Below are 26,269 nucleotides of genomic sequence, written 5' to 3'. Positions count from 1 at the left end.
AGGGAAAGAAAGGGACCAGCTATGGTGTGAAGTACACGGGCAAAGCCACAGCCAGAAGGCATGTATATGTAATAGTGTGTGTGTGAGTACCTGTGTGTGCCCATGTGCGGACACGTGTGATGTCTAATCCAGGTAACTTCTAGAGTCTGAGGTTTACTGGAGTAGATGTCCCAAAGCGGTATGATGACCAGCCATCCACGTTGGCCTGGGACCATCCCGCTTTTAGCCCTCAATCCATGTCCTAGAAAACCCCTCAGTCCCGGGTAAACTCATGCGGTAGGTCAGTGGCCCTCTTGTTTATAGATTCATCTTTCAGGTCCCTTTTCATCCTTCCCTAATGGCATTTTGTTTGAGGCAGGGCCACGAAGAAGGAAATGTCATTCCCAACCCTCCTGTCGCCCTCCTCCCCACGGTTCTGGTCCTGGTCTCTCGTTTTGACCCTGCCTGGTCCCATTCACGGAGCTTCCCCTGTGGCTCAGTGGTTAAAAAAAAAAAAAAAAAAAAAATCTGCCTGCCAATGCAGGAGACCCGGGTTCAATCCCTGTGTCAGGAAGATGCCCCTGGAGAAGGGAATGGCTACCCACTCCAGTATTCTTGCCTGGAGAATCCCGTGGACAGAGGAGCCTGAGGGGCTACAGTCCACGGGGTCGCAAGAGTCGGACACGACCGAGCGCGCACACACGGTCCCGCTCCCAAGGCGGCCCAGCCAGGAGCAGGACGAAGGTAACTTCAGAGCCGGAGCGGACTCTGGTGTCTGTGAGCTGAGGCCTGCTCATCGCCGTGGTCTGTGATCTGAGATCCAGAGAGAGCCCAGATCTTGTGACTTGGCCAAGGGAGCCGCCCGCCCCGTGGGCTCCCCCACCCTGCGGGACCCGCTGTGCTTCGGGGAAAACAAAATGTGCAGTGAGCGGTTTAGCTTGGACCTAATCTGGAGGCAGATCAGTAACTCTACACTGGGAGCCGCTCTGCGTTGTGTTCTCAGGAAGGCAAAGTGAATCACCGCAGCAAAGAATGTCCTCCAATCACGAAGGATAATGTTTTGAATTAGGAGACGGAGGGAGGGTTACCGAGAAGCCTTTGGCTGTTGCTCCGTTGCGCCTCTGCCTTCCCCTGCCTTCCCGCAGATTGATGCTTGGGTAAGGATCTTCTCCTCCAGCCTGGTTTTTCCTAAACTCAGCCCCGAGGTGAAACGACAGGGCCGCGTTAGACATGGAAACTACAGCCAGGCGAACACATCTAGAGTGGTGGTTTCAGGGGGGGCTCCAGGAAGAGGGGATGAGAGCCTGAGCTTCCAGTTCAATCCAGAGATGTTTTCCCTGCCCCACTTATTAATGAGGAAATCAGGACCAAATGAAAAACACAAACGAGTGCACACGGCCAATCAGTCACACGTGAGTGTTTCCTGTGTCATTTCTGACTTTCTGACTTTATATTATCCATCGTCATCATTTCTGGGGAACTAAAAGCACTGCAGTAGGTTGGAGTCGGTTTCACTCTTATGAATAAAACTGCCTGAGAAACTACGTTGTTCAGGTCAGGATTGGCTGGTTAACCCAGGAGTTGCATGATTTTTTATTTTTTCCCCCAGAACAGGGAGAGGAGAGGCATAAGTGAAGCCCTGTGTTTCCCTCCCTTTTGAGCCCCTTATAGATGTTTTCTGCTTTGTTTTTTTTCCAAATCATACAGTCAAATGCTTAACCTTAGTGTGTCTGTTGGCTGTTTTAATGTTGGAAGCATTGCTGATAAAGACTCGGAGTCAATTAGGGCTAAACATGTCATCATCACTGTTGCTCAGGAGAGACCAGGACGGCTTCCCCCAGAAAGAGAAAGAGATGGTCCGACGGCAGCCCAGGAGAGTGTCTTGTGTTTTGGGGAAGATGTGGCCATCGAGGTTTTATCTTTGGAAGGAAAGGAACCACTCTCTTCCATGTCCTCTGCTCAGAGGGTTCAACCGTGCCGTGGGGACCCGCTCGAACCCCATGGGGGGTTTTCCATTCCCTTGTTTAGGAGACGGCAGCTGTGATCACATCTGGGGGTTAGAATTGCACGTCTTAGGTTGACCAGAAAGGGCTCGTGTGTCTGACCCTGGCTGCGGCCAGGCTAGGCCCGCCGGTGCCCGGGCAGTGGGGGCCGTCACCTCCACATGGGTAGTTCCCTCTTGCAGAGAAGGGGCAGAGAAGGCCCCCTGCTCTGCGCAGATGCTGGTCAGAACGTGACAAAACAAGCCCCTCCCCCCCACACCATGGGTGCACGCTGGAGGAGCTCCCCACCCTCAGCCCCAGCTCACCTCTGCTTTCTTCCTCTGTGGCTGCGGGTTTGGGTGTCATTGGGGTGAAGAGGGGGGGTCCAGTGCAGTGGCCCCCCACGGTCAGACCACCTGGGGCTTGGAGGGGAGCCTGAGAAAGTTCTCTCGCGATCCTGTGCTTGGCACGCCCGACGCTGGGCCATGGATAATAACAGGTCATCTGATGCAGTGTAACTGACCAGGAATCTGAAACCCTGGTCACCCTGGGAACCAGGGCAGGAAACTGGCCTGTCAGTTACTCTTAACTTTTAAGACTTGAATGTTTCATCAAAACCGAATAGCTCCCTTGTCACGGTCAGAAGTCCACTGTGGAAAAAGACAGGATTTAGTGTTTGTTTAAGCTGCCACCCAACGAGAGAAACTGGCCCCGTGTAGCTCACTTCTCGATTATTCAGGGGCTGATTTTCTGTTCGGTGGGTTGTTCACGCTCTTGCTCTGTCTCTGCAGAAGGGGATGGAGGCGGTGGGATTTATATGCCGGGAAAGGGTGTATGTGAAGAAAATCCTTGATAGGCATGGTCTTAATAAAGAAGGTGTATCCTCTAGTACTTTACATCCTGTTGGGCATTGCTTCCTAGATGGCTCAGTGGTGAAGAACCCGCCTGCCAATGCAAGAGGTTCAAGAAACTCGAGTTCGATCCCTGGGTCAGGAAGATCCCCAGGAAAAGGAAATGGCAACCTGCTCTAGCATCCTTGCCTGGAGAATCCCATGGACAGAGAAGGCTGGTGGGCTGCAGTCCACGGGGTGGCAAAGAGTCGGGCATGCCTGAGCCCACAGCATGGGCACTGTCTGAGCATCTTTGAGCCTGGAGTCTGCATTCTGTCTGCCTGTGGGTGGAAGTTACTTCTCCATCTATGGAGGGTGGTCACCAAATTAGTAAACACAGGCATAATACCTTCTAGTAAGTGAGTTATTGATATTCCAGTACATGAAAAAGAAGTAGTATTTTTGTTTCCAGATTTTAGGCCACCTTAGATTCAGCAGATTGAAAACAGTGGCTGAGAGGCTAGAAGGAAGCCGCGTCTGGGCCCCACAGCCTCGCCTGTTGGCCCCGTGTTCTCTCCTGTGTTCTCGGCTCCTGACTTTGAAACAAGGAAACAATAGGTGTTTGACGAGGGTCCCTCCCTTTTCACCTTTCCCAGGATGTCTTTGGAGAGAAGCTTCCTCTCTCCTTAGAGCTTGATTTGCAGTCTCCTGTCACTCCCCACTTTGCTGACCTCTGAAGTGCCCTTTTCTTCTCTCCACGCGGCACATCTGTCTTTCCTCCTTGCGGTCTCTCCTGTAACTCCCCTGAATCAGCGGCCTTTCTAACCGGAGTTTTGCGCACGTGTGAACCCATGCCTGCTCTGAGCACAGACAGGGCTGTGTGCTCACTCCACACTCAGTTACTCTCCCCGCTCTCTGCTCAGAGGTCCTGCCCAGCTTGGTGCTGAGGAGGGTCCTTGGCTAATTCCCCGAGTTTTGGGGACAGGCTGTGTTCAAACTCTAATTGGTAATTATTAGTTTCTCCAGCATGAACTCTGGGGAATCTGTGGCTGAGAAGGAGAGACGAAGGAGAACAAAAGAGAATGAAAGAGGTGTATAATAGAAAACGGGCACTCAGATCCATGTGCAGTCACATTCTTAGAGGTGCTATTCACAACAGGCAAAAGGTGGAAGGAGTCCAGCTGAACTCCAGTGGATGGATGTAATGTGGCACATGCATGCAGTGGACTATTATACAGCCACAAAAAAGCCATGGAGTACTGATACATTCTAACATGACCAGTGAACCTGGAAAACCTTGTCCTGAGTGAAAGAAGCAAGTCACAGAGGATTGTATGACTCCATTCTTACACAGTATCTATAATATGCAGATCTGTAGAGGTGGTGCATAGATTGGTGGTTGCCAGGATCTGGGGTGGCGGGAGGGGGAGCTGCTTCTTTATGGGCATGGGTTTTCTTTCAGGGTGATGAAAATGTTTTGGAACCAGTTAGTGGTGGTGATCACTAATACTGTGAGTGTACTAATGCCACTGAATTACTCACCTTGAAGTGGTTCATCTTATTATGCAAATTTCACTTCAGTTTAAAAAAGAATGAAAGAGAATGTCAGAGGTCTACTTCTCTGAATTCAGGATCGGATTAAAAATCCATTCTGTCTTTCTTGCGCATGGTGACCTTGTGATATGGCTTGAGTGTAACTGAAGCAATTTGAGCCGATTAATTTCTTTCCTTTGCGCTTTAAAATTTAACATGCTTGGAGCTCACGTCCTGAACACTGAGTGCAAAGCGATATGAAAATTGGTGTTCTGGGCCCAGCGTGCTGCAGCTTCAAAAATAATTAACCTGGACAGATGTGTCTAGTTGGTCCCCAGGTTAGAGTCGGACACAACTTAGTGATTGAACATTCTGGAGGATGGCCCTGGGGCTTGAGGAGAGGTCCCTGGGGCTGGAGTTTGAAGCCTGGCGCCACGCTTGCCCTGGCTCCTTTTGCCCATTGGGGACACTGCTGCCCAGCAGACAGCAAGGAGCAGGCCTAAGTCCTGGCTCCTACATTCATTTGACAGACATTCTTGTGCCCTCCGGGGGTGTGAAGATGCATGTGTCCTAGACCCTGATTTTGAGAGGCTTATGGTCTAGCAGGGGAGCTTGGCAGCCACACTGGGACCAGGGTGTGTAGGGGCAGTGGTTGAGAAGGAGCAGGTGGGTCAGTGGTGGTCAGAGAGACCTCTAAAGCATGCCGTCCAGTAGAACTAGCTGTGACGATGGCGTGTTCCCTGACCTGCTTTCTGATACAGTATCCGCCAGCTGAGTGTGGCCACTGGACACTTTTAATGCAGCTGGTGGTGGGCCTGAGCAACTGCATTTTTCAATTTAATCACTTTACATTTAATTAACTGCACATGGCTTCAACGCAGTCGTAGAAGGTGAAATCCACAGGAGCCGGTAATTGATTGGCCAGTAGGGTCTGGCTGGGCGGACAGAGGTGAAGCCACAGGGCAGCTTAACTGGGGAATCAATAAGTTTCCTTTTGTGCATGTTGGGGCTTTAGGTACACGAAGGACAGTGCTGGATGGTGACGTGGACCCTTAGGGAGAGCGGTGGGCTGGAGATGACAGGTGGGAGGCACCAGCATAAAACCCTGGCTGGGATCCTAAAAGTGAGCCGCGTAGGGAGGCCCCCACACATGCCTGTGGCCCAGGAGTCCTGTAGATAACCGTGTTGATCGCGTGTGCTCTGCCGCCCGCTGGGACTGTTCAGAGAAGCAGATGAGATGATGTGTATGGCGGCGCTGGTAGAGGCTTCAAACATCAGGCGGGTTTTATAATGTCTTTCGGAATGGAGAGGAATGTGTCCCAAATGTTATTTTTCAAACACAAAAGATAAAGGCTCCAGATTCTGGAAGGGTTGCAAGCTAGATCATTCGTAAGGCCCTCCTGCTAACAGATGACTAGGTCCAGGATAAACAGAGGCAAGAATGTCAGGGACTCTGAGACATAGTGGAGGGCTCCCTCGGGCTTGTTACTGTGAGCAAACAAACATACAAGCGGGGTGTCTGGGAGTGCAAATTCCAGTACCACTCAGGTCATGAGACCAGCTCGGGGTGCAGGCCAAGATGGGGGAGTCGTCCCAGAGGGTCCCAAGTGAAGCCAGGGCACCCCAAACTTCTAGAAGAGATCACTGATTCCAGCTTGGTCATGTTCCTCTTAGAAGCAAATGTGTGTATGTATGTATGTGTATATATGTGTGTGTGTGTGTATATATTTTTTTTTTTTTAAGAAAAGCAACACCAATTTAAACATTTGGGATGCATTTCAATTTAAAAAAATTACCTAAAAATTTCCAAACACCCAAGAAGGTAAAATCAGCAAAAGGAAAGTCATTGGAAGGATGGGAAGACAATGAAGGATTCAACCCTCCCAAGGATTTCACATTTTAGAAAAGAAAAGCCAAATTAGAAAAGAAAAGATGGCTATGTAGGAAATACAAAAAAAAAAACCAAATTTGTATAATATCTAACAGTGATAAAGGACAACCCAAAATGACAAAGTAGACCACAGAGCAGCCATGACAGCAGCTATTGGAAAGTTTTTTAAAAATCGTTAAATGTCAAACTAATAGATGGTTTAAACTATACATTATATATTATACATTATACATTATATATATATATATATATATATATATTATATGTACTGAGTCTGATCTTTATACTCAAGAGAGAATTGGTGAACTGGTAGACAGAGCTGAAGAGATGATTCAGCCCAGAGATGAGGAGGTAAGATATAAATGTGCAGTTTTTAAGAAGGACAGGAATTAGGGGATTCCCCTGGTGGTCCAGTGGTTAAGAGTCTGCCATGCAGTGCAGGGGACACAGGTTCGATCCTTGATCTGGGAAGATCCCACATGCTGCAGAGCAAGTATGCCACAACTACTGAACCTGAAGACCAAAACAAGAGAAGCCGCCCCGATGAGACGCCCGCACACCGCAACTCGAGCACAGCCTCCCACTCTCTGCAACCAGAGAAAGCCCGCATGCAGCCGAAAATAACCAGATCCATGAATAAATTTTTTTTAAAAATGCAGAAATTAGAAGGAGAAGGACTTAATATAATATCCATGTAAGAGTCATCTCAAAGAAAACTGAAGTCCAGTGTCATCCCAGCAGACTAAATCAAAGGAAGCCCAGCTCAGGCTGTGGTCGTGAAGCTATAGCACAGCAAGAATAAGGAGGGACATGAAAGCGACCTGAGACACCAGGCCGTCCAGGAAGACGGGCTGAATCTGATACGGTCAGTGCAGGCTTAAACGTCTCTCCTCAGCCACAGTGAGGACATGCCAGCTGATATTGCTGTGCCACTGAAACCAGAGGTGTGGCAGAGCTGATTTTTCGCATTGAGCTGTCCCATTTGTTTGTTTTGACTGAAGACCTCCAATTTATCTATGAAAAAAAATTGCATATCATGTATACTGATGTTTACTAAACATAGGCTGATTGCTTCTTTATAGCAGTCCTTAGGCAAAAATCCGTTTCTTTGCTCTTGTTAGTTCTCGTTCAGTTCGTCTGTCCTTGTGACCTGTGTTTCTCAGGAGCCCAAGCGTGCAGTCTCCTGCTGGCTGCGGTCTGGGTCTCGTCTCCACTGTAAGATGTGCATGCTTATAGCTACTGAGCGTCTTCCCAGTCTAAAGTGATGTGAGCATCTGGGGGGCAAGTGGGGGAGAAGTTCTAAAATGAGGTTTTCCAAGTGAGAAGTGACTTGGTTAACCCTTATGTCTAATGATGATATGTAGGCACTAATTTTGGTCCTAGAGCTCTTTATAATATATGTACTGAGTCTGATCTTAAAAACGTATTTGGAATCCAAGGGCAGCATTGGGAGGTCCTTTATGGTGACTTGATCTGGATTTTGGTGGTGGTGGTCATAGAATTATAACATACACACATCCCCGAAAAGTTCACGGAAAACCCAGTGAAATCAACAGTCTTGCTCCAACACTAACTTGTTAGTGTCAGTTTTCTGGTTTTGTTGTTGTTCTTAGTTATACAAGATATTACATGGGACCTCTCTCTCTCTCTTTTTAATGTACCCTATATTTGCAACCACTTGTCAATCTGTAATTATTTTTTTTAAGTGAAATTTAGGGGGAAAATGTCATTTAGAACATAGAGCATGACAGCCAGGAAAACAGCTCGCGATTTCTATCTGTAGGAGCGTCAGTTCAGAGAACATGAATACAAATACTGAGAAATATTTGATGAATCCCGGAGGGTAAAGGGTCATGGTGCTGTGATTAAAAATTGAGTTGGAGAGTTTAGCTCAGTGTCTCTATGACCACTTAAGGTAGGAAGCTTATCACAGAAAGGTCAAAAGGCCACCATGGTTACAACTCATGGAAAACCAGCCAGAACTTTTGTCACCTGAAATGAAATCAACTTGTGCCACAGCATGAAAAGATGATTATTGTTGTCAGTGGAATGGTGATTTTAAAAAAGGGGTTTCAGGTTTTTCAAGTTTGGTCTAAAGTGTGAGCATTAAGCATTTGGGAAGTGTAGAATTTACTGTGGAATGAACGTGTGATTGACCTTGAACAATGGGGGTTTAAACTGTGTGGATCCTCTTACATGGGGATTTTTTTCAGTAGCAAACACTACCTACTATACAGTGCATGGCTGGTTGAGGCTGAGGATTTGGAGACACTGAGACGATGGAGCACCAACTACAAGTCACACTCGGATTAGCCCCCAGTTGTTCAAGGGTCAGTTGTAATTCTGTTAACTAAGCCTTATGAATTAACCATTGAATGAGTCCAGTCAGTGAGAAAGTTATGAATTTGTGACACTCTTAAATGTATTAAATAGATTATTCCAATCTTTCCCCTCCCTCTTTCTTCTTTTATATTTGCAGTTTAAGTGGTGTCTTTATTTTTCTGTAGACAACTTTAGTGGATATAATTCAGATTTTGTGGGATGACATTCAGAAGATACATTAAAATATCTTTATCATCAAGTTAAGCAGGCAGTGAGAAAAAGAAAATAACCTTCAGTAAGATGAGTTAAGAAAAACAGAATCCACAAATAGACAATATTATTTAATCTCTGCAGAGATGAAATATTAGAATACTTTGGAAAACTTTCTGGCAATAAATTTGAAAAATTAAACTCAAATTGACAAACCTCTAGAAAATACACACTGACTTGAAGAAAGAAAAAAGATAGCTTGTTTAAAGGAAAATGAATAATTAAAAATGTTCACCAAAGGAAAACACCAGGATCAGATGCTACCAATAAGTTTCCCACACTTTCCAGGAAGAGATCATTTCTTGAAAGGGAATGAACGTTCTCCTGCTTATTCCAAGAGCAAGCATAACTTGAAATCAAACAACGTAATGAGATGAGACCATCATCTGAGTCACTTAGGAACATGAATGCCAAATTTTCAAATCATAAACTGGAAAGGTAGCAGAATACCACGTGACACCGTCAGGTCAATGTCATGGACTGTGTTTGTGTCCCCAGAATTTATACTGTTGAAACCTTTATCCCCAGTGAGACAGCATAAGGAAGTGGGACCTTTGGAAGGTAATTACTCTAGGTGAGGTCATGAGGGTGGAGCCCCAGGACAGAATTAGTGTCCTTATAAGAGAGGAGAGCTCACAGTCTGTCCCTCTTCCTGCCTGCACCAAGGGAGGCTATGTGAGGACATAACTGGGAAGGGACCTGCAGCAAGACCAGCCCTGCTGGTACTCTGATCTCTGGTTTCCAGAACTATGAGAAATACATGTTTGCCGTGTAAGCCACCTGACCTGTAGTGTTTTTGTTATAGCCGCTGTAGCTCGCTGAGATGGTCACGGAGGCAGTTTGCTGAACTTTCTCTAAGGTCCGCAGTTTGTAACGTGTCTCTTCCTTCCCTATTGTGTAACTTGAGCAGCACTGGGCTGGACTCCAGCACAAAACCGAAATGAGCATCCTCCCCTTCTTTCTGGTTTTAAAGGAAGTGGTTCCAGTGTATCACCATAAAGACGGTTGTTAGTATAGGCTTTTACACAGACTCCTCATCAGATTCACAGAGTTCCTTCTATTCCTGGTTTGCTAGTTGAGAAGAGACTCAAGAGACAGTTTAACCAAGTGTGAGAAATGGACCTTGTTTAGCTCCTAATTGCAACAAATCCACTGTAGAAAGACAGTTTTTGAGGCATTTGAGGAAATTAATGATGGACTTGGTATAGGAGGACAGTGAAGAAGAATTTTAACTGAGCTGTGATCATACATTGCGATTGTGTAAGAAAATGCCTACTTTTGTGGGGAGTTCCCTGGTAGTCTAGGGGTTAGGATTAGGCACTTCAATGCTGTGTTGCAGAGTTCAATCCCTGGTTGGGGAACTGAGATTCTGCAAGCTGCATGATCAAAAAAGAAAGAAAGAAAGAAAATGTCCCCTTTTAATTTCTTTTATTGTAATATACACAAAACATAAAATATACCACTTTAGCCATTTTACTATACAAGCTCTATGGCTTTAAGTACATTCACATTGATGTGCAGCAGTCAACCACCATCATCTCCAGAACCTTTCGATCTTTCCCAACTGAACCCCGGTCCCCATTAAACACTAACTTGTCATATACCCAGGCCCTGGAAACCACCATTCTTCTTTTGGTCTCTCTGAATTTGATGATTCTTTGTTGTTGTTTAATTGCTAAGTCATGTCCAACTGTTTTGGGGCCCCACGGACTGCAGCCCTCCAGGCTCCTCTGTCCGTGGGATTTTCCAGGCAAGAAGACTGGAGTGGGTTGGCATTTTCTTCTCCAGGGGAACTTCCTGACCCAGGGGTGGAACCCACATCTCCTGCATTGCAAGCAGATTCTTTACTATTGAATCACCTGGCAAGATGTGATTACTCTGGGTATCTCACATAAGTGGAATCCTATTTGTCCCTTTGTACTGTCTTATTTCACTTAGCAAAATGTCCGCAAGGTTTGTCCCTGTGGTGGCATGTTTCAGAATGTCTACTTTCTTTCATGGATGAATAGTACTCCATTGTGTGTGTGGACCACATTTTGTTTATCCTTTCATCCATTGTGGATATTGGTTTGCTCCTATTTTTTTGGCCATTGTGAATAATGCTGCTATGAACATGGTGTACAAACATCTGTTGGAGGCCCTGCTGTTGATTCTTTTGGATGTCCCCACATAGCCCAAAGTGGAATCCCTGGATAATCATGTGATAATTCTGTTCTTTTTTTTTTTTTTTTTTTGAGGAATCCCTTTTTCCCACAGCAGTTACACCATTTTACATTCCTACCAGGACTGCAGTGCACAGGGGTTTTGCTTTCTCCACATCCCCACCAACATATGGAGAGAAATGCCATTCCCACAGAACCTCAGCACACCACTAGCCAATGGGCCGTGGGGACCGCCCCCCACCCCCTGCCCGCCCCAGCCTGAATAGCCTTAGCTATGGTCCTGCCTAGAGTTTCCCTGGGTGTCTGTAAAACCTCCATCATGTCTCTGGAAGGAAGGATTTTAGGAGCAAAAGAAAAACTAACTACTCTGTGATCTGTTGATACACACATGTGAGATAAAACTGTTCATTTTTAAAAGGCAAGGGACCGCCAGACACTATTCATGACCCGAGGTTCCTTCTGGGTGGAGGTGGGGGTTGGCTTCGCGGAGAAATATTGGTCTCCTTCCAGTTTTTAACTTAGGTGCTGGCTACCTTGGTGCTTTGTTATTATGCTTCGTTACTTCTGTAAAATCACATATATCAGCATACTTTTGCATGTATATTACTGCATAATCTACATTTCTAATCTTAACCCAGTAACATTTATTCTTTGCTGCTGTGGCCCCTGCCTGTTGGCCAGAGGTCTGGTGCTGCTCTGAAATTTCAACCGGTGTTCATCTGAGGCAAGGAGAGAGAATAGAGTGAGTTCTATAAGGCTAAATTGACTCAACTCCAAGGACTGTGTATATCCTTGGATTATGTCCTTCCTACTCGATTTGGTGTTAAAAGGACCTTTAAAAATAAAATCAGAGCATTAAAAGGGTGCAATTTGTTGTCTTATTTGCTGTATTGTCCTTACAAAAGGCAAACAGAAACAGTAGATGCCCTTGTGTAAGGTCATTACCATTAAAAAAAAAAATGTTTTTAGTGGTCCTTGAAATGAAAAATTCTAGGAATTGTTGCCTCAGAGAATGCAGCTCTGTATTCAGTAGCCAAACTCCAAGGCTGATGATATTCAAAACCGGGATTTCGCTCACCTTCCTTTCCAGAGAATGTATTATACGCTCCCATTTAAAAAGCTCGTTTAGAGGAACATTAATTGGCCCTGTCTGAAGACTCACGAGTAGGTCTACCTCCACACAGCTCAGGGGACCTACAGTCTGAAATATCACCAGCTGATGACGCTTACAATTAACATTTACCAAGCACTTCTCTACCATTGACTGTTTTGTACAGACTCTTTCAACCTTCAGGAATGTTATTTTTCCCATTACCTGATAACTGAAACTTTGTCTAATATCTTGCTCAGAATCACCTGAGTAAGATAAGGGGGAGCTGGAATTCAAAACTCCTGGGGAGCTCCCCGCTGTGGTCCACACTCCTGGTTACTCCTTCACTGTATTCCACACACGGCAGCATCTTTGAGAAGCCAGAGGCAGGGGCTACCAAAGAGGTACGAGGCACTGGATCCCCCGCTCAACCCTCTCTCATCCCGATGTTTAAGGAGCCCGGTTCACACAGCTTGAAGGGGGAAAGGCTGAGCTCATTGGAACCCTTGCATGTGTGCTAAGCTGCTTCAGTCCTGTCCGACTCTGTGACTCCATGGATGGTAGCCCACCAGGCTCCTCTGTCCATGGGATTCTCCAGGCAAGAATACTGGACTGTTTTACTATCGTGGTCTTCAAACGCACTTGTAGGCAGTGACTTAATTGTACTTACTTCTTGTATCTATATGAGACATTAGCAAATGCACTGTGTAAATTCAGTTGTGGGCAGAAGATTTGGGGAGAGAGGAGGCATTCCAAGCATACTACAGTAACTGGTAGCTGAGGTCTCATAGGAAGATTGAGGAAGATGCTATAGCGTTGACCTAAGGGGCATAAAACATTCAGGTGGGAGAGCTTAACATGAGCTGGGCAGCAATCAGAGACTCCTGGGGGACTGAGGAGACTATGCATGTCCTCCAAGAAGGGTAAAAGAACAGCAGGAGGAAGTTGAGTCCTCCAGGATTGGATTGAGGAGAACTGGGGAAGTGAACATGTAAGGCCGTGAGTTCTAATTCACACGGTAATAAAATGGAGGGCTTTGAACTATGCTTCTATTTTCTCCTTTTTAGACTCTTTATCTCTCTCTTCACATCTGTCTGCAAGCGGCTGCCAGGACCCTTCCTTAGTCACACACACCGCCTTCCAGGATTTCGACATCCCTTCTCCTCAAGAACTGCGCGCAGCTTCTCCCCTTCCTGGCAAGGTCAGACGCGCCTTCTCTCTCCCTCCCTCCCTCTCTCGCATCCTCTCCAGCGCTCCCTTCTCTCCCAGTGTCATTTGCCTCTTGCCTGTAACAAATCACCCAAGACAAAGTGGCTCCGAACAACGAGGTACCATGATCATCTCTCCCAGTCTTGTGACCAGACGAGGACGAGCGGGGTGGCTCCCCCTGGAGGGCTTTCGTGCAATTGCAGTCAGGGGGTCTGTGGTGGGGGTGGGGTGATCCCGAGTCTGCACTGCCTTGGACATCCAAGATGGCGTCTTCATATCACGTCCGGTGGCCCCCCTGAGGTGGCTGGGGAGTGACTGGACTCTTCACTCCTTCCTCCTTCCATGTCCTTATGCACCACACGGCCTCTCTACATGGTTACCTTGGGCTTCCTCGTAGTGTAGGGGGTTCAGAGTAGTGGGACTTCTTACCTGGGAGCCAGCTTGCCTCAGCCATGCATCCCAAGACACCTATTCAGAAGGAAGTTCAAAACTTAAGAGTTAGCCTCAGAAGTCACTCCGCACCACTGTTGGTCCAGAGAAGGTCACAGAGCCAGCCCAGGGGAGAGCAACCACCCAAGGGTGTGAATACAGGAAGGTATGGTTTACTGGGGGTGGCATTACCTCTCCAAAGAGGAACGTTTCTCATGTATTGAAATATCTGTCCCTTTCTCTCCTCCTAACTGAAATATCTTGTCCCTGCTTTCTACCTTGCTTTGCATTCATAGTTTTTTCTGTTGTTTATATTAATGACTGGAAGACTTCTCTGAGGAATTCTTACGTATTCTCTCAAAAGAATCTTAAGAATATGCTTTCATTTCTTGATACTAAAATTTAAGCGCCCAAGAAGCCCTATAGACTAGCTCTGTGACTGTTTTTTTAGAAAGTCTCTTTGGGAAATCAGATTCGGATCACCTTTTAACCACTGATGATAACACAGCAAACTGAAAAGGCAGATCAGTTTTGGAGAAAAGTGATCCGCCATCAGGTGTGGGCGTCCTTGGATGAACTCCCCAACAATGATGCTTTTCATGCTTGGCCACTAATTTAAAACCCTGTTCTCATGTTGAAGCTAAATGGTGACTTGCTTTCTGTCTGAACCTTCTTTTTTGTTGTTTTTCATACTTATATTCATACCCTTTTACACAAGTGAAAGTTTACCCTTTTTTTAACAACTCCCCCTCCTCTTGCCCTTCCAAAGGGATAAGTTGAAACTAAAAGATTTGTTGCACAGTCACATGGAAGCTTCAGAAATTCCTGAAAATCTCATACGATGGATGGCTTAGCTTCCCTAGCTTCTGCAACGCCACTGAGGTCTCAAGCTCACATAAGGAGTTATTGGCTTCTTCTTCTTCTTTTTTTTTTTTTTTTAAGACGCTAAATCTGCAAAGCTTTTCTCTGGTAATTATGGAGAACAGCACATGTGGGAGAAAGTGGGCCATTGGAGGTGGCAAATAACTTTTTTTTTTTCCTCCCCACAAGCCCTGAAGAAACTCTGCCAACAAGGATTAATTTGCTCATGAGATCTTGCTGTGGTTGCCATTAAGAAAGAAAAAACCAGCAGGAACAGCAGGGCAGAAGCATTTTTGAGCTCGGGGGAGAAGAGTTGGGTTTTGTGGTGGGAAGTGGGGTGCTGGTTTTTTTCTCCTGCAGTGATGAGGCTGACAGCGTTTCTCTCCCTTGGACTCTGGACATCTGAAGGCCAGTTCCGAAGGAGGATAATCAGTAGCTTGTAGTTTCTGTAGTTTGGCTTTATTAAAAGCAAGGGAAAGATTTTATTTAAAAAAAGCCTTCAGGCAGTTCCCTGGTGACCTCATGGTTAGGATTTGGCTCTGTCACTGTGGGGGCTCAGCTCCATCCCTGGTCAGGGTTATTGAGATCCAGCAAGCCACGTGGAATAGCCAGAATACAGGGAAGAAAAAACTTGCAGATTCGATCCTTTCCTAGTTTTTAAGAAAGCCTTGGACAACAGCACGTCACCCCACTGGTGGTGTGTTTCCACATTTCTGTCCTCCTACTTGGGTTCTATAGGCAAGTTAGGCAGACCCCGGCAGCTTCTAACCCAGAGGGTCCCTCCTCGCAGAGTTATTCAGCCCCCAGTTTCCTCCAGGAGAAGGAAACAATGGACTTCAGTTAGAACAATGTTTTCTACGAAGCTTCATACTAAGCCCCTCAACAAAAATTTCTACCGGCCATCAGGCAAAATATGGGGGACCCTTCAAGCTTCAGACCCAGGCGGAATACACCCCCGACCACCAGGACCCCCACGAGAGGTCAGCTCAGGGCTGCCCTGGGTCTTGTCAACTGCTTGGTTGGGAGAGAAGGAAGCCACCTGTGGGGCCAGGGCAACGGGAAGAAGAGGCGCTGGGAGGGGTGGGCGGGGGCTGGACGGCAGAGGCAAGTCCCCGTCACTGTTTCCTGAAGTCCTGCAACTTCTGGGAAGCCCCTATTCTGCTGTCTGTGCAGACGAGGACCCCTGAAGCGAAGCGTTTAAATAACTTGCTTTCACGTGACCTGATTAAGCTATTTAAAGTCTTTAAATAGAATCTAAGCGTTGTATTTAATCCTTGAGGAAAATGAAGGATTGTTGTCTGAGCCTGGCCGCCTAGCCCGCGGTTCGTTCCTGCCACCACCCCCGACCCCCTCTCAGAAGCCGCGGGTAACTGGTAATCCTCTTGTGAATGAAAACGGGGAGCTTGCTCGAGGTGAGCCTGTGGCACTCAGCCAAGTAACAACAGTTGTCACTCTCTCTTGTTTAATCCTATAGTGGAGTACGACAAGGAGTTCTCCCCTCGCCAGCGACACCACAAAGAGTTCAAGTTCAACCTATCCCAGATTCCTGAGGGTGAGGCGGTGACGGCTGCAGAGTTCCGAATCTACAAGGACTGTGTTGTGGGCAGTTTTAAAAACCAAACTTTTCTTATCAGCATTTACCAAGTCTTACAGGAGCATCCGCACAGGTATGGAGGCTCGAGGAACCCCAAAGGGTCGGGCTGGGCCCCGTTTCTCACCCCATCACCCTGAAACCCCAAGTGTGTCTGGGGAAGGTGGCTTGGCGTTCAAGGGCAGCCCATGGGCATGATGAGGGACTGTGTTCCCAGTGGTAGTTTAGCGGGCGAGAAGATACTTTTGCTCTTACGGTGAAGATTTCCCAATAGTTTTCTTTTCTGAAGCAAGCCAGTGAATAGCAATTACTAAGCATCCTTTGTGATCAGAAGACAGAACCGACTGGAAGCTGTTTCCCACTACTGCTTAGGCGCTCTTCTGAATGGTGGGTGAGGGTGGCTGACAGGTTCACACTGGACAATTATATGATGATGCTTACAAATGCTACCGAGTCAAGTGACTAGAAGGCTATGTGCTTGTGACATAATATATACACATAGATTTTATTGCTTGGCCAAAATGTTTGTTAAGATAATTGCATGAATGAACTTTTGGTCAAAAACCTGAATGAACATTTTGGTCAACCCAGTATAATGTCTTTGAGTGTGTGTGTGTGTGTGTGTGTATGAATGAATGTGTCTCAAATGTATTTTTTTTTTATCATGTAGATGTGAGGGAACAATAGACTTTATTTTTTTCCATGTCTGTATTATTCTTGTTTCCTGAAATGAGGCTGCACCATTTTACAAAAGAACTGTGTTCTTGGGGCTGCCTAGCAAGTGAAAGACTCCTTCCATGGGGTGAGTTTTAGAGCATTGGAGGGGCTAAGGGATGAAGTAGTACAGCATTTTATTTCAGTCCTATAGAGACAGAGAACAAGCCCATGACCTTGAAATTTTGCTTAGTCCTTAGGGCTCAGCTGAGCGGTTTGGTCAGATGGAGAGCTTGGGGTGCAGAGGTCAGCACTGCCCGTGGTTCTCATTGGGTAGCAGTTAGGAACTTGGCATGTGATAGGCTTTTCTGGCAATAATATGGTAACCACGAAGATAAAAGTAAGAGAATGCAGAGGGAAGGGAACTCCCCACCCTTGTGTTTATGGACTCTATTAGCTTGGGTTTTATAAGCCAACTCCAGATTCTTGCTTTTGGTCCTGGAAGTCTGTTGACGTCCCAAGAAAGTCCAAAAGTCTCGGCCAAGAAGGTCCAAAGGAATGAGTTTTGTTTCTCCTGAACTTATGGATCTGTGTGTGGGTCTGTCTCAAATACACACACTAAAATAATAACACATGTGAACTTGCCCCACACAAGAACTGTTTTGAGAGCACTGCTGACATTTGGCCCTGATGCATATTCAGGTCCGTTATGAGGAAAGTGGAGAAGGAAGGACGTGCCAGGCTTTGGGGACACATGCTGGTGTGGGACATACACACTGACCATTGTAGGTGAATCTCAGCTATGGTAGTTAAATAATAAGTAAAATAGAGCCACCGTGAGATCTTTATTACAGACCAAAATTTCAGAGTGGAAGGGAGGTTTTCTGATGTCTGATTATCACTCCTAAATTAAAGTATATTGATAGATTTAACTGTTAAGGGCCTCTGTTGAGAAGTAAATTCTTCATTGCTAGCTTTTCATCTTTCGATATTTCAGTGATTCTTTGGAATTGCTTTGTTGTTGTTGTTCAGTCACTAAGTTGTGTCCAACTCTTTGCAACTCCGTGAACCACAGTACACCAAGCTTTCCTATCCTTTGCTATCTCCCTGAATTTGCTCAAATTCATGTCCATTGAGTCAGTGATGCCATCCATCTGTCTCATCCTCTGTCATCCCCTTCTCCTCTTGCCCTCGATCTTTCCCAGCATCAGGGTCTTTTCCAGTGAGTAAGCTCTTTGCATCAGGTGGCCAAAGTATCGGAGCTTCAGCTTTGGCATCAACCCTTCCAATGAATATTCAGGACTGATTTCCTTCAGGATTGACTGGTTTGATCTTGCTGTCCAAGAGGCTCTCAAGAGTCTTCTCCAACACCATAGTTTGACAGCATCAGTTCTTCGGCACTCAGCCTTCTTTATGGTCCAACTCTCACATCTGTTTGTGACTAATTTAGCCGTTGACTTTCAGTTTGCCTAATTATCAGTCTCATTGCCTTTCTGTGTTGGAAATAATCTGCTGGTGCCTTTTTGGCTCGGACTTCTGTTCGGAAAGCATAGTTTCCTCTGTTCTGCAGGATAAGCTTTATGGTGAAAACACTGGATTGGAGCTTTTGTGACTATGAATTTTTTTCAAAATTATTATTATTTTACCAGAGAGAGCGAGTACTAGCAGACTATTTGTGAGGTTTACATTGACCTTCAGCCAGAAGTGAACAGCTGCCTTGAGCTTCAGATGCTGGTGTCAGGCTTCCTCTGGGCCAGCAATGAGCTTGGAAAACAGACTACCCAACGGTCCCAACCTTTGATGACTCCTTGTCAAAGCAGAGCTGTAATCCCTCTGCCTTCTAGGACGGGAGTTTTGGTGATGGATGTGTTTAACTTTTGTGCATAGGAAAGGGGAAATCCTGGGAGAATTGGGAGAATTTCATGCTTTTGAAGAGTTCCAGGCTGGCCAGGAGATTGTCTTTTCTTATCAGTGGCCTGGAGCCCAGGTTACCTATGGTCTCCTTGTGTTCTTCCAGAGGCCTCCAGATTGAACTGCGGGACCCCTTCTGGGGAAGGTCCCATCTTCTCATCTGTACCGTCTTGGGGTGTCTTGGCTAAACAGGACTCTCTAGGCTTGTGAAGAAACATAGCTGTCTAATCTGTATTTCAGTGAAATTTGTAGCATCTGATGGATCAGCTTAAGACATGTGTGTGTTGCAAAAGAGTTGGCCTCCTTGAAAAAGAGAAAAAAAAGGCAGGTTTTTCATTGCTGAGTCATACCCTCAGCTGGGGCTGAAGGAGTTCTGTGTCAGACCTCCTGCTATAAAGGGCAGCTAGGGAGTCTGACCCAGGGAGGGTCAGGAAAGATGCTTGGAAGGGAGGCCCTTGCTGTGAACTCTGCAGATGCCTTCTGCCTCTGGTGAAAAATCACTGGATCAGGTGAGCTAAAAAACAGTGATGACTAGATGGTGCTTGTTGAAGCAGCTGATATGTTATTCAAAACCTGACAATAAGCCTAGAGATGGAATCTAAGTCCTGAAAAGACCTGGGGCAACTTGTGGAGTGGGGGGGGGGGGGGGGGGGGGTTGGCAGCCCAGAAGCACACATGTGCTCTTTGTAGTTTATTTATTTTTGACTTTTTATTCTGTATTGGGGTATAGCTGAGTAATAATGTTGTGCTGGCTTCAGGGGGACAGTGCAGGGACTCCGCCATACAGATGCATGCATCCATTCGCCCCCAAGTTCCCCTCCCATCCAGGCTGCCACAAAATGTGGAGCAGAGTGCCCAGTGCTCTGTTGTAGGTCCTTGTTGGTTACCCATTTTATTTCATTTTTAAAAATAATTCATTACTTTTGGTTGTGCTGGGTCTTCCTCTGGTTGTGGTGAGTGAGTTACTCTTCATTGTGGAGCACGGGCTCCTCATCGGGGTGGCCGTTCTTGTTGGATCACCAGCTCTAGGGCCCTCGGGCTCAGTAGCTGTGGCCCAGGGCTTAGCTGCTCCCCAGCATCTGGAATCTTCCCAGACCAGGGATCAAACTCATGTCCCCTGAATTGGCGGGTGGATTCTTATCCACGGTGCCACCAGGGAAGTCGCTTTGTTAGTTATCCCTTTTAAGTATAGCAGTGTGTCCATGTACATCCCAGACTCCCTAACTCTCCCTTCCCCCCATTTGTAACTCTGTTGTATGGAGTGGGGTTGATAGTTGAAGATGAGTTTGCTATTAAAATCTGATGTTAGGAATTGTTATATTTCTATGATGACCCTGGTGGAAACTGGCAGTTATATTGTGCTCAGAGTTTGGAAAGACCTTCCCAAATGCCTTCCTTAGAATTTAGCCATGACCTCATTAGACAGCTGGGCAGGCAGTTTACGCTATAGAAGGATGAAATGTAGCGTGTACACATTGTGTCAAGTCCAGATTAGGCCTAAAGTGTGGTCTGCTCTGCTTATTCAAAGTCACTCCCATGCCGTGGGCACAGTCCCAAGATAAAGGTGAAGTGCCAGAAAGAAGGAAACGGTCCCCTTGTGGCACACCTTGCATCTTCATCTCCTCAGCTTGGATGAGAACGTCTCAAGGATGCTCCTGCTTGGGTAGCACAGGAGACAGCTCTGTGGGGGGTGCAAATGTGTCTGTTAGAATCCAGGCCTTTCATACTTTGGCTTTTGAAGAATCCCAATGGGAAAACCCTCTGCAAACCTTCATTGATCTATTGGTCAACCATGGATCTGTTAGCAGCTTTTCCAAAGGAGAGGTGTGGGGGAGATGAGAGACTAAATTATATAAAAGTAGTTGTACTTAGTCACGGTATGATGTCTTTGATCATTTACTTTGCATTTTCTCCTGCATCTCATACATGCTAAGCTGTCTTCATACTTGGAGGGTAAAGGCTGCTCTGATTAACTGTCAATCTTTCATTATCCTGTGTGGCAGCATGATGGTAACATGTCACTTTTCATATGTACCTTTCTATTATTAGTGCAATTTGGGGGCCTGTAGGAATATCATTTTCATCTGTATTTCTTATTCGGCTAAAGATATAACTTTAACTCTTAATTCACTTTTGCGTATTCTAGAAGTCAAACAGCATCTCTTAGAAGCCAGCCAGAAATGTTTTCAGTGTCTGAAAGATGGTTCTGTTTGGTCCATGGATTGGCCCCACGTGCTAGCTATGAAATTCTGTACTCTGTGTATGTATCTATTGCTTGGCAGTGATAGTCTGTCTTCAGTGTATGTGATAACTTTTCTTTTCTGTGTTTTATCATGGTGCAGTCTTTTGGAAGACATTTAAGCAAGAATTAATTACCAGATTTAAAAGTCAGTTCCTCCTGGTATAAGCAATATCACAACTTACTCCTCTGTTTGCAAACAGAGGGAGTGGGAGGCAAACAGAGGCGAAGTGGGAGGGTTTTTGTATACATATATTTTTTTCAGTTTGGATCATATGTTTCATCCTAACTTTAGCATCATTTTTAGGACTGGAAGACATGCAGCTTTGAATCGAGGAAACAGGAAAATGCTGTTGTGGAGTTGGTTTTTAAAACTGAGAAAGAGTTCCTTGGCCACCCAGAGGCCATGCTGGTGGAGTCCCCAGGAACAAGGCCAGGCTGAATTATTGTTTACATTTGTGACTAAATTCATCGATTCTGACCTGTTTTTAAGATAAAATATAATTGTCCCAGGAGAGAAAATAACTGTCGAAAGGCAAAAGCAGTTTTCCAGAATTTTAAATTTGATATACTACTCTGAACCATTCACAGAGATCAGGAACCAAGGAATCAGTCAGGAGGGGGTTGGAGAAGACTCCGGATTGGGACGTGTCTGAGTCATGATTAGATGCTGAGAGCCTGTGAGATACGGAAGTATTTAGACCAGCAGAATGAGCTCTACTCTCTAGCACTGGGTATTTGAGATCACAGGTGGACTGTGGACGTTTTAGGTAGTTTAGACATAAGAATAAACCTCGTTGACCCAGGACCTCTTATTGAAAATGCTGTCCTTTTTCCATTCACACCAGTAGCATCTTTGTCATAAATCATGTGACCACTTAAGTGTGGGTCTGTGTCTGAGATCTTTGTTCTGTTCTGTTGGTTGATTTTTCTCTTCTTGTACCAATATTATGCTCTTGATTCTTTTAGTTTTATGAGAAGTCTTGATATCTGGTGTGTAAGTTCTCCAAATTTGTTCAAGATTTTCTTGGCTGTTGATGGCCCTTTGTAGTCCCATGTATACTGTAAAATCAGCATTTCAATTTCCACAAAAGAAACTCTGTTCTGAAATTCTGAAATCTTCTTGAAATTTCATCAAATTTAGAGCTCAATTTGGGATGAATTGACTCTCACTAACTGTGAGTAGTCCAGTCCAAAAATGTTTATTTAGGTTTGCTTTTAACTTCTCTCAGTAAGCTTTTACAGTTTGGGGGGTCTTGAATATTTTCATTAGAATCATTCCAAGTATTGAAGTTTTCATCCTATTGTGAGTGGTACTGTTATCTTTTAAAAATTTCAGTGTCTGATTATTTTTTGCTATACCCATAGAAATACAATTGATTTTTAGATATTGATCTTATATCCAGCAGCCTTGAAAATTTACTTAGTCTAATAATGTTTCTGTGCAGAATTTTAAAATTTCTAGGAATATAATCATGTCATCTATAAACATTTTTATTTTTTCACCTTTAATTCTTATATTTTTGCTTCTCTTATTGTTCTCGCTGGATATCCAGTGTAATATTGAATTCCATACAGATTTCTGGTAGATTTCTAATCTTAGATTGGAGATCTGTCAGATTTCTGATCTAAGGGGGGAAGCATTTAATATTGTACCATTAAGGATAATGTTTGTTATAAATGCTTTTGTAGATACTATGATTAGACTTAGGAAGTTCTCTTCTATTCTTAGTTTGCTATGAGTTTTTTAAAATTAGAAATTATGTGGATTTTTTTCTGAATTTTGGGAGATGATTATAGCTGTTCCTTCATATCCATGGGTCCTGCATCTGTGGAGTCAACCAACCACACATCAAAATATTTTTTAAAAATTTCAGGAAGTTCCAAAAAATCTGAATTTGCTATGTGCTTGCAACTCTTTACACAGCACTTACATTGTATTAGGTACTATAAGTAATCTAGAGATTTAAAATATACAGAAGGACATGCGTGGGTTATATGCAAATATACTACCTGCTTTTATGTAAGGGACTTGAGCATATATGGATTTTGGTATCTAAGTATTTTTGGTATCCCAGAATGGGTCCTGGAACCAGTCCCCCAAGGATATTGAGGGATGTCTATAACCAATGTCACATTCCTGAAACAAACCGAACTTGGGATTTATCCTTTTAATATAACACTAGATTCTAAGATCATGTCTGAAAATTCTGTTATCTGAATCACCTGTGGGTCTGTTTTCATGATCTGTTTGTTCCCTTGATTTTTCCTCATTTGGTCTTGTTTCCTAGCATGCCTAATCATTTTTTGAAATTATATTCTGGACTTTATTTATGAAAAACAGTTCTAGATACTGGTGTCTACTTCCAGACTGGATTTCATTTTCTTCTGGAAGGCAGGCAGATCACCTTGTTCTTCTGTTTTAATTGAAGCCAGGTTTCTGGATATGTTAAAGCATCTCTGTTTCTTGTTTTCTGTTTCTCCTGCAGTTTGGCTCTTTAGGGGTGTCAGCTAAAGGTCTAGGTTGTTTACCAGAAGTTCTCTTCCATGGTGGGCTCTGAACTCTTAATTTTGAACTCCCCAGCATTGAGAGACTGCCAAAAACTCTGTTGTGCTTTTTAGCCTTTAAGCAGTTTCTTTCTGCTTATTTTCTCAGCTTCTTCCTCCATGCAAACGCAGCCTAACATTTGGCAAATTTCTCAAATGGAAATATTGGAGTTCATGGCAGTTAGGCCTTGAAGAACCAAGGTCCTAGAGGAAGGGACCCCAAACTTCTATGAGATCATGTTGATGAGGTCACTTCTGTGCAGTCCTCTGGGACCTTAGCCCTTCAAGTCATAACTCCCTGAAGCTCCAGTTTGCATTGCAAGTCAGTGATACCGCTTCAGGCTCTGGGCTGCTACCCCATTCTGTTTGACATCTTTGCGGTACGCCAGGAATTAACAGAGGCCCTGAGATGAAAAAGCAATGGCAAATACAGGGCTTAGCCTCGATGCATTTCTCTTCTCTCTGAGCTCTTACCCCGTCAAGTGTTTACCTTTCTTGGTTGCTCTAAGATGGCTTCAAACAGGTTTGTGATTTTAGCTGTTCTTAGTAAGAGTGTTCATTTGATGTACCGTAGCCTGAAGCACCCATCTCTGAAGTATCATATCTTTATTTGGAAATCTTTATAATGAATTCCCAAAAACGTTCATGTTGGAACCAAACAGTGTGGTTCTGGAAACCAGACCTGAACCCAGTCGTTGGGCCAGGATCTAGGAGATTCATGTTCTTAGGAAAGCATTTCTCGCAGACTGATGCTCATAGAGGGATTGCTGTATGAAGTCCATAGAATGTTCAGTGCTGCCTCCCGAAATGAAGTAACATGAACTCTTAGCTCCACTGACGTGAAAATGAGATATCTGGGACTGTTCTTTTATGAAGAGAAGGGCAAATTTGAGAAAGGCGGGTTGGGAGAACTCGATTGTCCTTTGGACAGAGGAAAATCAAAGCCTTCTTATCGCTGTGCCCAGCCACACCTGTTTCTCTTTCTGTCTCTGGCTGTCACAGGTTCTCTCCCCAGGGACTACTGAAATCTTCCTGCTGGCGTGATCATCTCCGGCACACTCAGCCTGGGCCCCAGACAGGCAGTGAAGCTCACAGTGTGTGTTCTTTTGCCCCCTGAGAAAGGGGTAACGTGCCCAACCACACCTGCGGTTATGTAACCAGTTAGTTTCATCTTCTTAGTCAAGAGCATCTTCCTTAGACTTAGAAAGATCCCCCTGAAATCAAAGGGGAAAAGAGGATTCAAGAAGCTACCAAGCCTTCTTCCCCCTGCCTGTCTATGTTCTGTTCTTTGCAAGGGTAGCTGAGAAGGTTAGAGAAGAATTAAAACAAGGACAAATTTTGGGGAGGGGGACATCGGTGTGGGGAGCAGGAAACACTTTGTTTGGGAATTGTTTACCCACTTGGTAAATGTGACAGAGAAAATAAAATAGGTTTGTTTCTGGAAACTATGCTGCCTTCCCTATTATTCACACCCAGATGTTTTACTTGCCAGCATCTCCCCACGGGGATGTCCAGCTTTGTGGGAGGCAGGCCATGGTTGTAGTCAAGATTTTTTTTTTTTTTTTTTTTTTGCTATTTGTTTTAAAATCACAAATTAGCAGCACTTTTATTGCCTTAGTTCCCCATGCTGGGCAAGGACGTGGATGTGAGCATGGGTGATAAGAACTAAAACATAAAATTTGCCTGTGAAGTGTTTAAAAGGTGGCAGAAACTGAAAGGTTTGTTGCTGACCCACGAAAGACGCCAGGATTCTTGGCTTCCGGAAGAGAAGAATTCAGTCGGGGGCCAGAGACAATCAAAAGAATGTCTCAAGTTTGTGAAAATTTTACCAGACCCACTCCCATCCCCACAATTTACATTTTAGGATAACAAGATTAAAATTTAACAATAGAAAGATCCTACCAGACCCATTCCCATAATATACATTCTAAAATATCAGGATTAGTCAGAAGGTTTTCAAGAAGGAGAAACTGTCCTCAAGCAGGACACATTGTTGTTATATAATCCTTAGTACAGAGTTTAAACTGAGTTTTTTTGTTGTCTAATGATCAGTTCCAGGCTTAAAGATAAACGTTTTATGTGACTAGGACTAAGGAATGTAGAGGGAAAAAAACGTTTGTCCTTTCCTCCTCCTCGAGAATTCCAGGCCCCTCTCTCCTTGGGGACCCCCGGACTTCTTATCAACCTACCTAGGAATTGACTCTCTCAAAACCTCATTCAATCTGTACCCGATCCCCTGGGGCGTGGTGGGATACATACCCCAGTGTGGTGTTCTTGTTCAGTCACTAAGTCATGTCTGACTCTTCGTGACCCCGTGGACTGCAGCACACCAGGCTTCCCTGTCCTCCTCTGCCTCCCAGAGTTTGCTCAAGTTCCTGTCCGTTGAGTTGGTGATGCCATCTGACCATCTTGTCCTCTGCCACCCTCTTACCCCAGTGTATGGGAACATCATTGCATCTGTGTGGTCACCGAGCACAGGTTAGGTAGCCTTGAGCTTGAACAAAGTAACCTTCCGTCTTCCCCCGCTCCCTGTCTTGGACACACAGAAGCAAGCCTTCTGATAATCCTGCTACTTTGGACTTAATCTCACCCGTGATTCTGATTGTTAGTCTCACTTATAAATCCCCAAGGGTAAGGCCAGTCCCCAAGACCATCAAGCATTTACTCATGAAGTCTACATGACTTGGTACTGTTTTAGAGAGAGAGGCAAGGTATTTTGGCAGCTGACAGCTTGGAACTTGAAGTCTAAACAGCAGGCCAAGGGCATTC

At 45.0% G+C, this 26,269-nt stretch overlaps 1 protein-coding gene across 2 annotated transcripts in view; it reads left to right on the top strand.

Annotated features, from left to right (window-relative positions):
• Window positions 1-26,269, top strand: part of BMP6 (bone morphogenetic protein 6) — a 142,997-nt gene that overhangs the window by 99,507 nt on the left and 17,221 nt on the right. For both annotated transcript variants that reach the window (XM_061147660.1, XM_061147659.1), the window contains exon 2: window positions 16,033-16,225. In XM_061147660.1, the coding sequence (XP_061003643.1) occupies window positions 16,033-16,225 (193 nt within the window). The remainder of the gene's footprint in view (window positions 1-16,032; window positions 16,226-26,269) is intronic.

The sequence above is a fragment of the Dama dama genome, chromosome 7, assembly GCF_033118175.1.
Source record: "Dama dama isolate Ldn47 chromosome 7, ASM3311817v1, whole genome shotgun sequence".
NCBI classification, from domain to species: Eukaryota; Metazoa; Chordata; class Mammalia; order Artiodactyla; family Cervidae; genus Dama; species Dama dama.
This window is presented reverse-complemented; position numbering and strand designations above follow the sequence as displayed.